The sequence below is a fragment of the Ceratotherium simum genome, chromosome 22 (genome assembly GCF_057802395.1).
Source record: "Ceratotherium simum simum isolate JZ-2026a chromosome 22, ASM5780239v1, whole genome shotgun sequence".
Lineage (NCBI taxonomy): Eukaryota > Metazoa > Chordata > Mammalia > Perissodactyla > Rhinocerotidae > Ceratotherium > Ceratotherium simum.
In genome coordinates, this window is record NC_141921.1 from 15071393 (window position 1) to 15090195 (window position 18803).

At 43.5% G+C, this 18803-nt stretch overlaps 1 protein-coding gene across 6 annotated transcripts in view; it reads right to left on the minus strand.

Annotated features, from left to right (window-relative positions):
* The window catches only part of ST3GAL3 (ST3 beta-galactoside alpha-2,3-sialyltransferase 3), a 224389-nt gene that overhangs the window by 64140 nt on the left and 141446 nt on the right, over positions 1–18803 (minus strand). For all 6 annotated transcript variants that reach the window (XM_087446104.1, XM_087446102.1, XM_087446103.1 and 3 more), the window contains one exon: positions 13155–13247. In XM_087446104.1, coding sequence (XP_087302230.1) covers positions 13155–13247 — 93 coding nt within the window. The remainder of the gene's footprint in view (positions 1–13154; positions 13248–18803) is intronic.

Here is an 18803-nt window from a genome sequence, read left to right on the forward strand (position 1 = left end):
TCCTCCTCTACAGAGCATCTGCCTGCGCCCTGGGACTTGTGTGGGTGGAGCTCAGACTCGGGCCCTCCCTCTCAGTGAGGAGCTGCACAGGGCAGTTCCTGGCCTGGAGCCTCTCACAGCTTGGGAGAAGGGCCAGGATCATGTTCTGTGCTCTCCCAGCTTTTGCTCTTCACAAGCAGCAGAGCTCCCCACGTGGGGATCTTGTACCTGAACCAAGAAAAGCAAAGCTGCTAATCTGACAAGACCAATCTTCCAGTACCACAGGAATGCGGCCTGCCTGCCGGCTCTCACCAGGGACTGTGCTTCTAAGCGGCTCTAGGTTCCTGCTCCCGGGTAGAGCCTGGAGCTGGGTCTGCAAGGGAAGAAGCTGCTCTGTACCAGTGTGTCTGCCCCTGCTACTGAAGCCCTATCCTTCCAGGCATAGCTCAGGCATCACTGCACCAGGAACTGCCCCATCAATCTCTCATCACCCCTCCCTGCTTACGGGCCTTCTCTGTGTCTCCACAAGCCCCGTCCTCACCTCTTTCAGAGCACACATTCCAGCTATGTGTCTGTGTCCCTTTACCCTGAGGTCAGTAGGGTGCAGATGAGGAAAGGGAGGTTTGAGAGGTCAAGCCACCCACCTATTCACTTCCAAATCCTGTGCTCTTATTACTACAGTCCATTGCTTCTCAAACTACCTGTGGAGAAGGACCGGTTTGTTCTGCTTTTTAAATTTCAATTCTGTCACAAAGTGATACTTTATAAAGTATAACAAAAATGAATCACTAGAAAAGTTAAAACACACATATAAAATATAAGCTCCATTTTTTAATTATTATATTCAACTGACATAAACTTACTCTAATTGCTATAGACATTTCTAAAACTTTATTCTCAATTTCTCAAAAATCTTGTGGCAGACTAGTTAACGTCATTTTTGATCCTATAGCACACAACAGGCTTCCAATTGACTGATGCCCTGCTGGGGCATTTTACCAAGGATTCTGCCAGGCACTCACCTTCAGGAGAAGTTAGAGAGAGAATGAGACAGAGCTCCTCAGGTCCTGAACTGGGGCAGGAGAAAAGACACAGTCTGCCATCATCAGACTGAGGCCTAGCACTTCACCTTGCAGCAGATGAATTTATAACCAGAAAAAACCCAATGAGTGGGTCTGCAACAGTCACTTGTGAAGAGAAGTGTGGGCCCCTAGTCATCTGGGGAAGGAGATTTTCCCAAAGAAAACAAACCTTCTACCTATCTCCTACAGACTCACCTATGAGGGTTGGAACGCAGGGCAAAGAGGAAGGAGACAGGGTGTACGGCCATGAGGTGCTGAGGGCTGAGGGAGGCAGCAGGGGTAGGCTGAGACACGAAGCGGAGCTCATGTAACAGCAGATCATGGACTGGTTCCCAGAGGAGGTCAGAACAACTCACACGGAGGAACACATGAAAAAAATCGACGGCAGAGAAACCCAGAGGACACAGATGGCAATTCCTCCAGCTTCAAGCCGGAGTCCAGGTCGAGGACAGGCATGTAGCCTGTCTGGCCTCTGCAGGGCTGTCAGCTCTTGGACACTCTGCAGAGAAGCTTTAAGTATTGAGCACCCTGCTTTTCCCAGAAAGGCCAACACCCAAGGATTTCACTGCATGGGGTACCTACTGAAAATATTTAAAACATTTTCCAATCACAAGGAATTTGCAGGCCCCTATAGGCTCATGGTTCAGACCCACAACTCAGGACGTCTGGTGGGGCTGGTGGGTTTGATTCCTGGCTCTGCGCTACTGTGACCTGGGGAAGGTACAGCTTTTCATCTGTAGAACGGGCACAACAACACTTACTCCACAGGGTCGTTGTAAAGACTAACTGCAGTAATGAATACACAGGGTCTAGCACAGTGGCTGGCACACAGTAAGTGCTCTAAAAACTGTGGTGTTTTATACACACGGGCCGTCTGTGTCTGCCAATGGACTGTAAGCTCCTTGAGGGGAGAGATTTTATGTGTCTTATATGACGCCGAAGCTCTAGCACCTAGAAAAGTGTCTGGGACACAGTAAGGGCTCAATAAAGATTTGTTGAATGAATGAAATGGTAGCTATTATCATTAGGTTTATAGGATAGTAGAGTCCATGGGGTAACTTTTTAAGGGATGGGAGAAACTTGAGTATGGTTAAATAGTGATATGAAGGAGTCAGTAAAGAGAATGAAGATCCAAGAGAGGTTGGAGAATCAGAGCAAAGGGGAAGGACTGACCTCAGAGAAGAGATATTATAGAGGGCAGAAGTGTCAGGACTTGATGACTAATTGGATATTTGGTTGAGAAAGGAAGGAGAAAGAATAACTCAGATTTCTGGCTCAGGTGACAGAGTGACAGTGGTGTCATTCACTGAAATAGGCAACGTGGACTGATTAGATTTATTAGAAATTCAGTGAGTTGGATACATTGAATTTGAGATGCTTGAGAGGCATCCAAGTGGAGCTGTCCAGCAGTAAGTTGGGCATTTGGGTCTAGAGATCAGGAGCGATTTGGGCTCCAAACAGATTTGAGAGTCATCAGCACATCTATCAGCTGAAGCAGTGGAGTAAGAAGAGAAGAGGGCATAACTGAACCTGGCAGACATCGACAGTGAAGTGTGGGCACAGGAAAAGGAGACTGCTTGCCAAAGAGACTGAGAAGTAGGAGGAGAACTGGGAGTTTGGACAAAGAATTAATGAGAAGAGAGAGTTTCCAAAATGGAGGAAGAGACCAATATTGCCAAATGCTTCGGAGAGGTCAAAAAAAGAGGTCAAGGGGCCGCCCCAGTGGCGTAGTGGTTAAGTTCGTGCGCTCTGCTTCGGCGGCCCAGGGTTTGCAGGTTCGGATCCCGGGTGGGGACCGACGCACCGCTTGTCAAGCCATGCTGAGGCGGCATCCCACATAAAGTAGAGGAAGATGAGCATGGATGTTAGCCCAGGGCCAATTTTCCTCAGCAAAAAGAGGAGGATTGGCATCGGATGTTAGCTCAGGGCTGATCTTCCTCACAACAAAAAAAAGAGGTCAACCTCTTTTGACCTCTTTTGTCAACTGACAAATCAACATCGGATTTGTCAGTTAGTTCTTTAGGGTGATATGGACAAGGGCATTTCAGGGAGCAGAAGGGTAGTGGAAGCTACACTACAGAGATTAAGAGTTAGAGGGACAGGAGGAAGCGGAGAAAGCAACTGTAACGAGTCTTCTGCACACTCCTGGAGGGGGTGGGGGTGGTACTCAACTTGCTCCCAGTCTGGAAGGACAATGACTCTGCAGAAGTGGATGGCACACTACTCTCCTGCGTAATTTATGGTACGCGACAAGGCTTAGCAAGGATGTCTCTCAATCTTACTACCCCTCTCTGGTGTTGTAGGGATAAAAGTCTCAGGATCTTTCTTGACAAGAGCAGAGAGGGAGGGGCTTTGGAATGTGGGGATAAGAGACACCTATCTACCCTGGCCAGGAGCCCACAAACATTCAAAACCCCCAAGGCAGTGCAATAGGCCTCCTGTAGCTTCTCATGCAAGGGTCCCAAAATAAGCATCTGGGACTTTATCAATACTCCAGACATCCTGCCTCAGAGAGCTCAGCAAGGTTTCAAAGGCCATCCCTGCACTCTTGGGAAGTCAGCCAGCTTGGACCATGGCAATGATTCCTTAGCAGTATGAGAATCACAGACACACATAATCACAGATACACACCATGCACCCTGGCCTTCCTAAAGCAAAGTGTGTCTCAAGAGAAGTGAGGTTTTCCTCTGTAGAGCTGGGTGAGAGGGCCATTTCTACAACAGTACCTCATTTGCCACCATCAAGGTATCTGGCAGCCCTCTGAACTTTGGCCACTAGCCAGCATGTCCATGAGACAGCAGCTGTGAGAGGAAGTAGAATGTGGTAGTTAAGCGTGTGGGTTCTGCAATCAGGGTGCTTGGGTTCCAAACTCGGCTCCATCACTTCCTATCTGTGTGACCTCAGGCAAATTGACTTCTGTACAGCTCCATCTCCTCATATTTAAAACTGGATTAACAACATATGATTGTTGGGAGGATTAAAACAGAAAAAAAAGGAAAAGGTCTTAGCACAGCACCTGATACATCAATATTGATCCATCACTAGCTGTTAGCTATCACTGTTGCTGCTGTTACTGCTCTGCAGCATGGCCACAGCCTAGATTCGAGTTCTGTTTTCTGCTGAAACCGTGTGCCATAGGCTCAGCCTATGGATGCCATACTTGCTCTCATTGCTGAGTAGCTCCACTGGCCACCATCTAAAGACATGATACTCAATCTTTCACCAAAGCACAAAAGCCACTCAAACATATATAAGCAAAGCATTGCTAGGAAAATAGGGTATGTCAATTAACGTTTTATGAATTATATTTTTTCTTTAAACCTACATTTTAAATTCTTACCATGACCTATTCTGGGTTCTTTATTTCTTCCTGAAAAAACTTATCTGACCATATTGAAAGTCATTGAGAAAACAGAATTCACTTAGTAAGTGTCTAACATTAAATTTTGCTGGAATGATCTAACATTTATAGCCCCAAGATACATCACCTCATTTTATTCTTTCGACTAATGAGTTAAGTAATGCTCAGACTTTTCCAAGATCACATGGTCTGTTAAGTGAGAAGGCTGTAAGAGCTTTCTGTGTCCACATCTCATCTCCTTTCAACCTATCAAATATTGGTATATGTCAAAATAATTATTTTTCTTCACTCTCTCCACTGAAAGAGTGTTTTCATTAACATTCCTCACACCCTTGGACTCTCACTCTCCTGAGGGCAGAAATTAATATCCATTCATAAAACAAATATTAAGTGCCTACTAAGTGCTAAAGGGTCTGCTAAGCATTGGCAGCCACGAACAAGACCATGTCTCTATGCTAAGAAGTTCACAGCCTACTATGGGAGAAGAAACGTCAATAAGTAATTATAAGCACAACAACAGAGCTATGTGTGCGGCACTGGTTGAGGAAAGAGTAACTGGGTGCGTGCAGAGGGTGGAGGTCAGGGAAGACTTTCCATTCCATGAGACCAACAGATGAAAGGCCCTAAGCCAATGTTTAGAGCAGAGCTGGTGCTCAATAAATTTGAGTTTCCTTTGGGCTTTATGCCTCATCCTCCCCTTCTCTCTCATTAGAGGAAGACGTATCCAGGCAGGCGAGTCTTGAGGAAGGAAAGAAGGACTTCCCAGCACAAAGGTGTCAGAGGGAACCGGCTGGCTTCCCTCTGAGAAGCAGGACTCTGCAGCCAGGATAGGCCGGGACATCAGCATCCTTTCCATTACCACTGCCTCCGCCCCTATCTGTGCCCAGGTGTGGGAGTTAGTGACTGGGTGAGCTCAAGGAGGAGTGAGGCTTAGGAACAGCCTGAGAATGTATGCTTCACACAGCACTTGGTAATTAAAAAAAGAAAGATTTAATGGTTTATTTTTATCAGACTGTGTCAAAACTAACACATCAGAAGAACTGCATTAAGACCTTATGTGTCAAAATATTGACGCTATACAAATCAAAATCCTGGGGCCGGCCCGGTGGCATAGTGGTTAAGTTCATGTGCTCCACTTTGGCAGCTGGGGTTCACAGGTTTGGATCCCGGGCATGGACATACACACTGCTCATCAAGCCATGCTGAGGTGGTGACCCACATACAAAAAATAGACGAAGACTGGCACAGATGTTAGCTCAGCGACAATCTTCCTCAGCAAAAAGAGGAAGATTGGCAACAGATGTTAGCTCAGGGCCAATCTTCCTCACCAAAAAAATAATAATAATAATAATAATAACAAAAAATAAAAATAAAAATCCTGAATTTACTTAATAGATTTGGTCAAAACATCAAGAACTGCTAGCTACCCACAAGAAAAAAAGTAAACAAACCTAGAGCCCAAAACCAGGGGTCACTCCTGACACCAAAAACAAAACACAAAACAAAACAAAAACAACCCCAAAACCCCAGATGGATTAATAATTCAAATATAAATAATAAAGCTATAAAAGTACTAGAAGAAAATGCAGAGGAAGGTATCTTTATAAACTATGTGTGGATATAAATTCAAAAACTGCTACAGAGGGCAATTTGCCAGTAACTTTCAAAATTACAAATGCCTGTAACTAGTGACCCAGAAATATCACTTTGTTCTAGATGACCTCACATGTGTGGAAAATGATGTACAAAAAAAGATTATTCACTGAAGTAATATTTGTAATAGTAAAGACCGGAAATTGCCTAAAGGTCCATCAATAGGGAATTGATTAACTAAAGTATAGTACATCCTTACCTTGAAATGCTATGCAAAAAAGAATAAGGGAATTCTACTTCCAGCCATGATGGAATAACAGGGATGGAATTGACTCTCCTACCTTAAACAACTAGAAAACAAGTCAAAATACATGAAACAACAGTTTGGCCAAGTACTGATCCATGTCCATGAAAGGAAACTCTGAGGCTCAGGAAAGACCCCCAGGAAGCAGATCAAATAATTCCCAGTGTTCATACAGGGCTGGGAACTGTTTGAATTCACACAAACCACAGTGGAAATACAGCAGCCAGAGTGGAAACACCTCCTAATACATGAGTCACTGGGTTGAGTCCTCAGAAGGTACTGCATTAGGAATGGGGATAAATGAGCCCTAGACAAAAGGCGGCTCGACATCTGTGCTAACAATGTTAAAAGCAAGCCTCAAAGGGATACAACTGATTCCAAGTAACTTAACTACGAGCCCGAGGTATTTAAAGGAATACAACAAAATCTAGCATGGAAATTGTAAAATTTGCATTGTCTGGAATCTAATACAAAATTACTTTGCAGGCATACAAAAAGTCAGAAAAGTGCAGGCCATAACCAGGAGAAAATTCAATCAGTACAAACCATCCCAGCAATGACAAAGATGATGGAATTAGTAGACAAGGATGTTAAAACAGCTATTATAAATATGTTCCATACGTTCAAGACAGCAGAAGAACCCACAACCATAATAAGGAATGAAATGGAACATACAAAAAGACCTAAATGGAATTAGAGAGATTAAAAACACAATATCTGAAATGAAAATACACCAGATGGGATAAACAGCTGATTAGACACTACAGAAGAAAAATCATTGGATGTGAAAACATAGCACTATCAACCATCCAAAATGAAGCACAGAGAGAAATAAGACTGAAAAGAAAAAAAAAAAAGAGAGCATCAGTGGCCTGCTGGACAAATGGTATAACATACATGTAACTGGAGTCCTGGGAAGGGAGGTAGGGCAGAAAAAATATTTGGAAAAATAAGGTCCAAATTTGATTGAAAAAAACCTAAAAGTATGAACCCATAGATCCAAAGAGCTAAATAAACCCCAAGCCAAATTAAAGAAAACCACAACAAGGCACATTGTCGTCAAATTGTAGTCAAATTGCTGCAAACCAGTGATAAAGAGAAAAATCTCAAAAAGCAGCCAGAGGAAAATAGAAACATTACATAACAAGGAAAGAAAGGTAAGGATGACAGAAGACTTTCATTAGGAACTATGCAAGCCAAAACAAAATGAGTTGTATGTTTCAAGTACTGTGTGTGTGTGAGAAACCGTCAACCTAGAATTGTATAGCTAGTAAAACAAAAACAAAAACAAAAAAACTTCAAAACTTAAGGTAAAATAAAGACCTCAGACAAACCAAAGCTGAAAGACTTCATTGCCATCAGACACGCCTCATAAAAATGGTAGAGGTTCTTCAAGCATATGGAACTATGTGTCTACACAAAGGAAGAAAGATCAACAGTAAAAATAAGTTTATAAAAGACTTCCCCTTCATTAAAGATTTTTTTAAAAATTTAAATTGTGGTAAAATACACATATAAAATTTATCATCTTAAACATTTTTAAGTGTACAATTCAGTAGTATTAAGTACATTCACATTATTACACAACCAATCTCCAGAAGTTTTTTCATCTTGCAAAACTGAAACACTTTATTCATTAAACAGCAACTTCCCATTTCCCCCTCCTCCAATCCCTGGCAACCACCATTCTATTTTCTGTCTCTATGAATTTGACTACTCTAGGTACCTCACATAAGTGGAATCAAACTGTTTGTCTTTCTACAACTGGCTTATTTCGCTTATCATAATGTCCTCAAGGTTCATCCATGTTGTAGCATGTCAAAATTTCCTTCCTTTTTTTTTTTTTGTGAGGAAGATTAGCCCTGAGCTAACACCTGATGCCAGTCCTCCTCTTTTTGCTGAGGAAGATTGGCCCTGGGCTAACATCCGTGCCCATCTTCCTCTACTTTATATGGGACACCACCACAGCATGGCTTGACAAGTGGTACATTGGTGAGCGCCCAGGATCCGACCTCACGAACACCAGGCCCCCGAAGCAGAGCACACGCACTTAACCACCACGCTGCCGGGCCGGCCTCATAAATTTCCTTCCTTTTTAAGACTATTAAATAGTCTTAAATTAATAATATTCCATTGTATGCATATACCACATTTTGTTTATCTTTCATCTGTTGATGGACACTTGGGTTGCTTTGGCTATTGTGAATAATGCTGCTACGAAGATGGGTGTACAAATATCAATTTGGGACCCTGCTTTCATTTCTTTTGGGTATATACCCAGAAGGGAAATTTCTGGATTATACGGTAATTTTATTTTCAATTTTTTGAGGAGTCGCCATACTGTTTTCCATAGTGGCTGCACCATTTTAAATTCCCACCAACAGCGCACAAGGGTTCCAATTTGTCCACACTCTCGTCAACACTTGTTAAACTTTTCTGGGGTTTTTTTTGATAGCAGTCATCTTAATGGGTGTGAGGCGGTGTCCCACTGTGGTTTTGATTTGCATTTCCCTAATGATTAGTGATATTGAGCAGTTTTTCATGTGCTTGTTGGCCATCTGTATATCTTCTTTGGAGAAATGTCTATTCAAGTCCTTTGCCCATTTTTAAACAGTTGTTTGTTTTGTTGTTGTTGTTGAGTTGTAGGAGTTCTTTATATATTCTAGATATTAACCTGACATCAGATAAATGATTTGTAAATATCTTTTCCCATTCTGCAGGTTGCCTTTTCCTGCTCATTTTTAAATCACTTTAAATTATTGACTGTTTAAAACAAAAACAGATGAGAACAATGCTGTATGGGTTTATAGCATACATAGATGTAAAATATATGACAAAAATAGCACAAAGGATGGGACGGAGAATGTAAATACACTGTTGTAAGGTTCCTTAAGTGAAGTGCTATAGTATTATTTGAAAATAGATTATAAATTAAAGACGTATATTGTAAACTCTGGAACAATCAAGAAAAACAAAACAAAGAGGTATAGCTATTAAGCCACTAGTGGAGGTAAAAATGAAGCCATAAAACACAGTCAATTAATCCAAAAGGAGACAGGACAGGAAAAGAAAAGAAAAAAGAAGAAAACTAATAGCAAGATGGTAGATTTAAACCCAAACATACTGATGATTATATTAAATGTAAATGTAAACGGACAATAAAAGGCAGACACTGTCAGACTGGATAAAAAGCGAGACTCAACTATGTGCTGTCTACAAGAAATCCATTTTAATTATAAAGACACAGGTGAGATGTAAAATGATGGACTGCTGCCAACCAGCCCTGAGACCCAACTTCTCTGAGGCTCAAGTGAAAAAACAAACATACTCTCCCCCTCCAAACACACAAAAGAAGTAAAAGGATGGAAAAACATATACCACAATGAAGCTAATTTTTTTTAAAAAGACTGGAATGGTTACATTAATATCAACCAAAGGAAGATTTCAGAACAAGAATTATTACCAGGGAAAAAGGGACATTTCAAAATAATGAAGGAATCTATTCTGCAAGGGGATATAACAATCCTAAATGTACATGCAGTAAATGGCAGAGCTTCAAAATACATGAAGCAAAAACCGATAAATGGAGACTCAACATCCCTCTGTTAGTAAGTGATAGGAAATCACTAAGGATATAGGAGACTTGACAAACACTATCAACCAATCTAATCTAATTGCCATTTACAGAATACCCAATAACACCAGAAATATTTCTTTTTCAAGTGCACACTGTATATTCATAAAGATAGACCATATTTTATCCTAAAACCAAGGTCTCAATCAATTTAAAACTATTAAAATCATACAAAATATATTCTCTGATCACAACAAAAATAGACCAGATATCTATAACACAAAAAATATCTTGGGGACAGCTCTGTGGCATAGTGGTTAAGTTTGCACACTCTGCTACGCCGGCCCGGGGTTCACAGGTTTGGATCCCGGACACGGACTTACATACCGCTTATCAAGCCATGCTGCTACAGGCATCCCGCATATAAATTAGAGGAAGATGGGCACGGATATTAGCCCAGGGCCAATCTTCCTCAACAAAAAGGAGGAGGATTGGCAACAGATGTTAGCTCAGGGCTAATCTTTCTGATCAAAAAGAAAAAAAAAAAACAAAACAAAACCCTGAAACACCCTCAAATATTTCAAAATAAAGCAAAACACTTCAAAAGAACCCATGAGTCAAAGTAGAAATCAGAAGTGACATTAGAAAATATTGTTAATTTTTAATTCAATGAAAATAAAAATACAATATCAAAATTTGTGGGAGGTAGCTGATACAGTTTATAGAGGGAAATTTATAGCATTTAATTCTTATATTAGAAAGGAATCAAATCAATGGTCTAACCTTCTACCTTAGGAAACAAACAGGGCCGGCACCGTGGCTTAGCGGTTAAGTGCGTGCGCTCCGCTACTGGCGGCCCGGGTTCGGATCCCGGGTGCGCACCGACGCATCGCTTCTCTGGCCATGCTGAGGCCGCGTCCCACATACAGCAACTAGAAGGATGTGCAGCTATGACATACAACTATCTACTGGGGCTTTGGGGGAGAAAAAAGGAGGAGGATTGGCAATAGAGGTTAGCTCAGAGCCGGTCTTCCTCAGCAAAAAGAGGAGGATTAGCACGGGTGTTAGCTCAGGGCTGATCTCTCTCTCTCTCTCTCTCTCTCTCTCTCTCTCTCTCTCTCTCTCTCACACACACACACAGACTGATGGCAGAGACGTAGAGCAACTGGAACTTGCGAAATTGCTGGCAGGAAAGCAAAACAGTACAGTTGATTTGGAAAACAGTTTGGCAATTTCTTATAAAGTTAAACATATATCCTGTACACAAATGTTTATAGTGGCTTTTTTTATAATGACCAAAAACTAGAATTAACCCAAATGTCTTATGACTGTTGAGGAGATAAACAGACTGTGTTATATCCATACAATGGCATACTCTTCTGTAATAAAAAGGAACAAACAGCTGATACATACAACACATGTATGCCTCTCAAATGCATTATATTAAATGAAAGAGGCAGACTCAAAAGGCTACACACTATATGACTCCACGTACATGACATTCTGGAAATACTGCAGGCACAGAAAAGCGATCAGTGGTTGTCAGGGGCTGGGGGTCAGGGGAGTGGTTAACTGCAAAGGAGCATGAGAGAGCTTTTGGGGGTGGTGATGGAAATGTTCTATCGATTGCTGTGGTGGTTACTCAAAGGCATGCATTTATCAACACTCATACAACTACACTAAAATGTAAATTTTACTGTATGTAGATTAAGCTTCAGTAAGTCTTACTTTTAATAAAATTATGATATATCCATACAATTGTATATTAGGCAATCATTTAACAAATAAGATTACTATATATGCTGGTAATGGGACAATTTCTAACACATATCGTTAGGAGTAAAAAGCAAGATACAAGACAATAAATACAGTATGTTCCCATTTATGGTAATATTGGCTGTCTCTGGGGAAAGGGTCTGGAGTGGGAGTATACACCCTTTTGTACTGTTTGAGTTATTTATTTTTTTTTAACCACATGATTGTATTACTTTCAATTAGCAAAAGTAAAAGAAACCTATATACAGGTCAAGGAAAGTTCACAGGTGTCTGGCCCAGGGGGCTGAGTCATGTAGGACTGACAAAACATGTGTAAGAACATGGAACATGGAGCCAGACACTTAAGAGGCACTCAATAAATAGTTGGGGGAAGCAGAATATTTGGAATCAATTCAGAAGGCAGACCCTGGACAAAGAGATCTCTATCTGACCACCAGACATTCAGCTGCAGAGCCTGCTTTACACAGGAGCTAAGCTTGGACCGCTCACATCAGAAAAAGAAAAGGAGCATAAAAACCAAATATCCTGGATTTCCTTTTGGGCAAGCTGTTTCTCAGCATTCCTCTGCAAGCACACTGTGTGCCCTAACCTTAGCCTTCTAAGGGATAGGGTGTAAGTCCTTCCCCCATGAATAGCCCAACCCAAGAGGCCACCTCTACGGCTCCTCTGGTGGTCCAAGCGGTACACCCGACTCCCAGAGGGTCCTGAGCAGCCGCTCCTCCAGCCCCTCCATGTCAGACACTCCTATAACTTTCTGAAGGAACAAAATGACCCTGACAGTCTCTCTACACTCCAGATGGCAGACAAGACAGTCTCAGCACGTCAGGCCCTTCTCCACACTCAGGCTGCAGGGAAAGAAAACCTGAAAGGAAAAGGCAGATAAGTAAGTGAGGCCCCTTAGCAGAATTTGGTAAAAGGAACTCCCAGGGTTTGGCACAGCCTCTTTCAGCAAACCTGATATCAAGGAAATCAGGAACTCCAGAAAGCAAAATAGACAAAGAAGGAAGGAGTCAAAACAGCCAGCCTCAGAAACTCCTCTTTGTTCCCTGCTTTATTTGGATATACCTCCCTGAAGCCAGGAAGTTGGTCCTAGCTTCCAAAAAAGTTTGGCCACTGACAGTACGACAGGAGCTTCTGTGCTGGGTAGCCTTGTCTGGCTGCCTCTGGATACCTGGCTTCCGAGTGGCAACCACGTGGGTTCCACCTCCTCCCTCCCCTCCACAGATACAAGCTCTGCTGGCAGGTGCAAGCTCCAAGAAGCAGAACAGTGGGTAAGGTGTAGCAAGGGCATAGTGTGGGATTGGGGTAGGAACCAACTAGAAGTAAAATCCTTTCCAGGCCCTCACAGACTCGAGGACACAGGAGGGAACTCACAACAGAATCTCCTTTTCTCAGGAGCATATCACTTGCCATGAGGGCAGAGTTTCTGACTGCTGGGCCATGGACCAGGCTGTCTAGGTGACGGGAAGAAACGGGAGCACTTACCGGGGGAAGATAGCAGTCATCAAGGCTGAAGCATACCCAGGTTTGCAAACTCCCTCTGAAAAGTTTGCGTACTTGGTGGCTAACTCAGCAGGCCTATGGGAAGAGAAGCAAAGTCACAGCTTGTCAGGCACTGAGCAGTCAGCGGGTTATTAGTTCATGAAGGGCTGTAAGCATTTAAACCTTGAATAAAGCTTCATTCCCTATAATCAGCACTTCAGCCCCTTTTCCACACCAAGACTTCAGAGGAAAAAGAAACCAAAAAACCCTAAAGCAATAGGTAGATAAATAAGCAAGTTCCCTCAAAGGAATTTGGTAAATGGAACTCACTGGGTTTTGCACAGATTCTTAGCAGTAAGCCTGTACCAAGGAAATCAGGAACCCCATGCAGGCTCCCAGACGGGGAGAGTGGAGCCTGGAGACCTAAGGAAAGAGCTGCTCAGACTTGGACAGTCACAGGCACTGCCCTTTCAACCTTCCTTGTATGTTCCTACACGTCCAACCTCACCTGCCTCTATTCTCTCCACACATGCTGCGACCCAGCCAGTGGGAACCACTCAGTATGCTGAATATAGATCAAATGTAAGTTGGGCTATTACTGTAACCTTAGACGTTTAGTTGAGGATGCTCTCCTGCTCTCCTATTCTCTCTGCCTGGAATGTTCTTCCTTGTCCTCCTCCATCTGGCTACGCCTACTGGTCCTTCACAACTAAGCTCAGATGACAGCTTCACTGGGAGGAATTCCCTACCCCCTAGATTGGGCTAAGTGCCTCCTCTGTGATCCCAGAGTCCCTCCCCCTGCCACCCACATTATGTGCTCACCCCCATCAGCACCTGACATACTGTATTTTAACTGTTAGTAGTATGTCTCCCTCATTATACTGTAAGTTCCTGAGGTCCGAGTCTGATTTAACCCTGCACCCCCAGTGCCTTATGCAGAGATGGGAACACAGAAGACCCCTATAATTTTCTAAAGGAGTAAAATGACCCTGACAGTCTCACTGCACTTGGACTGGAAACAAGACAGTCTCAGGAATCCACAAGACAGAGATTGCTGAATATTTTTCAGCAGACTTGGGTGTTCCAGCTCTGGCTTTGTTGCTGTGTGATTGCAGTCAAATCACCTCACATCTTTGGGCTTCAATGTCCTTATGTGTTCAAGGTGGGGCTGGAGTCACTGCCTGGCCACCAAAAACTCTGCCCACTACAGTCTAGAGAAAACCACAACGGAAGAACAGGACACATTCAGTGACTGCTGGGGGTGGAGGCCCTGCGTGCTGGGGCACCTGAGGGAGCCCTGGCTGGTGGCCAGTGCCCGGTCCCAACCTCCCCCGCCTCCACCCTTGGGCCTGCTGCCAACACTCTGATGCCCAGCTGCTCTACCGTGCTGGGGCGCTGTGGCAATTCCCTCAGGACTGCCTTCCGCAGGGACTGGGTGGGGTGGGTATAGGGGTCAGGGGGCTGGTGCCTGTACTGAATAGCCACAAACGATGACCCCACTGCCTCCCGTGTGGCCTGTGTGATTCACTCATGTGCTCCTATGGGCCTAGCCCAGGGTCTTGCACAGAGTAATTACTCATTGAATTTAGACAAACTCATCTGTATCCATGTGCAATTTCTTCTAGAAATCTACATTCTCTTAGCCTTCTCGCCCAATGAAATTTAAAGTCTGAAATGCAAATGCAAATACTGACTGACAAGCCAGAGTTGGGACTTTATTTGGTAAGCAAAAGAAAGTCAGAGGTTTAACAACATAATTTACATAACAATATTTTCTTATGTAAACAACTGTATTTCAGAAACAAAATGTAAACTTCAGTGCAATTACTGAACTTACTGGAAGCTTCTAGACTAGGCATAGTGATTAAAACATTATAGGGCCGGCCCTGTGGCTTAGCAGTTAGGTACGCGCACTCTGCTACTGGCGGCCCGGGTTCGGATCCCGGGCACGTACCAACGCACCACTTCCCGGGACATGCTGAGGCCGCATCCCACATGCGGCAGCTGGAAGGATGTGCAACTATGACATACAACTGTCTACTGGGGCTTTGGGGAAAAAAAAATAAAAGGGAGGAGGATTGGCAATAGATGTTAGCTCAGAGCCGGTCTTCCTCAGCAAAAAGGAGGATTAGCACGGATATTAGCTCAGGGCTGATCTTTCTCACAAAAAAAATAATAAAAAATAAAATAAAATACAATAAAACATTACAGATTTTTTCAATTACTCCTCTCAATAGCTATGTGAGTAGGTGCTATTAATTATTAATTTACACACAAGCTCAGAAAGATAAAGAGACTTATCCAAGATCATATAGCTAGTAAGCAGTAGATACCGGATTTGAACCTGTTTCTCTCTAACACCAGTGCAGGAGCTCTTAACAGGGCACTATGTGGATCACAGTAAGTGTCATGACAGAGGGAAGCACAGAGTCCAAGGATAGCACCAGCGATCAGTGCAGATGGAGATGGGGTAGAGAAAAGGATTAAGAAGGCCTCGCACAGCTCTTTGCAAGTGTGTATACAACCAGCAAGGCATTATGAGTCCCTAATATCCTTGTCTCCCAATCCCCTATTATTTGCTTGCCCACTTTGTACTGTGGGTTCCTGTGGTCTTTCTAAATTCCAAAAAGTTTCACAAAGAAGATGAAACTTGGATGGCACGTACAACAGACAAAACTTTGGCCATATCTTTCCTCTCTCTAGTTTACACCACCCACTTTTGGCAAGGTGCTTCAAGAAAGGGCTACGGGACAGTGCAGGGCCCAGAGACTCAGGTAACCTATAATGGAGAAGAGGAACCACTGGCAAGCTGGAGCACAGGGAAGCCAGAACCCAGCAGGGAAGCCTCTTCTCAGGGCACTGCAAGGTAGTCAGATACCAAGGATGAGCAGCTCCCATCTCAACCCTCCACTTAGAAAGCAACAGTAACTTCTAAAACTACAGCCCCGGGTACAGTGGGCCACGTCAAGTTATTACCAAATTAAAATGCCTTAGAAATGGCCTCCTGACTATCCCAGTGAGAGAAGAATAGGGGGAGTGTTGGGGATTCTGAGTCATACAGCAGGCTGGGACCTCTGGGGCAGTTAGCGGTCAAAACCACCAAGATTAACAGTCGCCAACTCCCTTGGGCCAGAATAGTTAGTTTCTCTAAGGCACTCACACTCCAAATGCCAGGAGGCCCCCACAGATGTCTGATCAAATCACTCAGCCCTTGTTCTCTTCCTACTCTGCAGCTGGCCTTTCATTTTAGGATATTTAGCATTTCAACCAGTAAGAGCACCCATTGTCTTGCAAACGTGACTACCAAACCCCTGGGGCGAAGAGTGTAAACCACTGTACTTTCAAGAGGAAATCCAGATGGAGAGACTGGAACCCAAAGGAAGGAAGCAGACTTGCACTCCCCTGCTTCACTCAGAAGCATCAGTCTAAGGAATCAGGCCGAGCAATGGGCTGTAAATGGGAAGAGCGTAGGGTGTGGGATCAGAAAGTCTCACAGAGGACAGTGGCAAGCTGTGTGACCTTGGGGCAGTGATGGAAAATTTGATTCCCAGCTTCCTCATATGCAAACCGAACCACTCGATTCCCAGGGATCTTGGGGGGATGTGGTGAGAAAGCACATCTGGAAGGGCTGGCTGTGCTCTAGAGCACCACACAAATGTTACATGAAAGATGGGGTGGCAGAGGCAGGCAGCCAGATGGTGGAGGCTTTGAACACTCAGCTCAAGCTTGGATTCTGTCATAGGGGACAGTCGCTGAATGACTTCTAGTGGGATAGTGCCCTGATCAAGGTGAGCATGTTAAGGATCAACATTTGGGAGGCGAGGAGCAGCACTGCAAGAGGCTGAAAGGAGTAGTCCATGAGATAGGAAAATAATCAGGAGAGAGTGTGATGAAAATTGAACACAGTGCCAAGGGAAGGAAGTGTCTCAAGAAGGACGCAGGGACGGACTGCCTGAAACACTGCAGTAGGCCTGGTAAGGTGTGGCCGTAGGATTGAGAGCTGGATTTGGCAACATGGAGGTTACTCCTGACCTTGAAAGGGCTGTTTCACTGGAGGGTGGGGGTGAAATGCTGATTTCACTGGGTTTAATACAAAACAGAGAACTGCAGTCATGGATATTCCTAGACTACTATTTTTAGGAGTTTGCTATAAAGGGAGACAGAGAAATGGGGCAATAGCTGGTGGCAAGACACAGGGAACAAAGTTTTTTGAGGTCAGGAAATACTTGAGCATGTTTATAAGCTGATTAGAATAAGAGAAGAACTGCTGATGCAGTAGAGATGGGACAGCTGTGGGAGAAACGCCCTTGAGTAGGTGAGAGGGGAACGGATCTAATACAAAAGGAGAAGCATTGGCCTTAGCTCTGCTACCCTGCCCTGGCCTGGCCAGCGACGATCTATTCATCTTGCAACGTTCAGTTTAAGCACCTTTATGAAGCTATTCATGATTGCTTCCCCTCCCAAATAGAACCAAGCTATCTTGCCTGTGGACCCCATTCTACCTAGAACTGACTCGCACTTTAGCTTGCTCACTTGTTCCCACACTCTCTTTCTCTCCCACCTCCTTCCCTTCTTTCCTCTGATTCACTCATTCATTCATTCAACAAACACTTAGAGGCACCAGAGTCACTCTGCTTGGATTTGTATCCTGGCTCTATCCTTTACCAGCTGTGTAACTTTGGGCATGTTATTTAATTGTTCTGTGCCTTAATTTCCAAATCTTTAAAACTGGGATTATACTAGTACTTCATAAAATTGTTGTGAGGACTTTGTTGAGGATAAAGTGCTTAGTACAATGCCTGGCACATAGTTATCTCTCAATACATGCTAACTGTAAGAATCTTCTTATGAGCCAGACACTGGGCTGAGATTAGGGACACAACGATGACTAGATATAGTTATGGCCCAGCACTAGTTACACCAAAGAATAACTGTCCATTTAAATATCTTTCTCTCCTAAACTATGAAAATTGAGCATAGCACAGAGTATCATGCATGACAAAGAGTATCTAAGTACCCAACAAAATGATTGTTGGACTGAACTCAACTGGATACCTCGACTTGAAAAGTTAATTGACAGGCAGTGTCAGGGAGAGGTGGTGATGGCTGAGGAAAACGGACAAGGGATTTTGAGGGTTATTCCTGAGGACTCAATAGATCAGTGAAGGGCATCTTGTGACAAATGGTCTAATTTCTAGAGTCCTCTGAGAGAGGACTGAACTCAGATTGGCCCCCTACCAGGCCCCCTTCCTCATTCCATGTGCTAGTTTAGTGATGTAGAGTTCAAGGAACTGGTTGTGAGAATAAAATAAGACCATGTTTGTAACACGTAACACACTGTCTGACAAATAATAGTTAATGAATAATAGCTTCCTTTCAAGCAAATATAGCAACTTGATCAAAGCTAGCCAATATTATTGTGCTGGGAGGATTTCCATGAACACACAGATAAAAATACTCCATGGAGCTCACCTCACCACTGCTTCTTCAATTCTGTCCTCTCTAAGCTTCCTGATGAAGATGCACTTCTCCAATTACTGGAGGGTTGTTTCTTACACACTGACATGACTTGGGAAATGGCAGAAGCCGCTTAGGTTAGCTTTAGTAAGCCTATTCTGGCATTAAACATTTTCATTTTAATTTTTTTCTGAA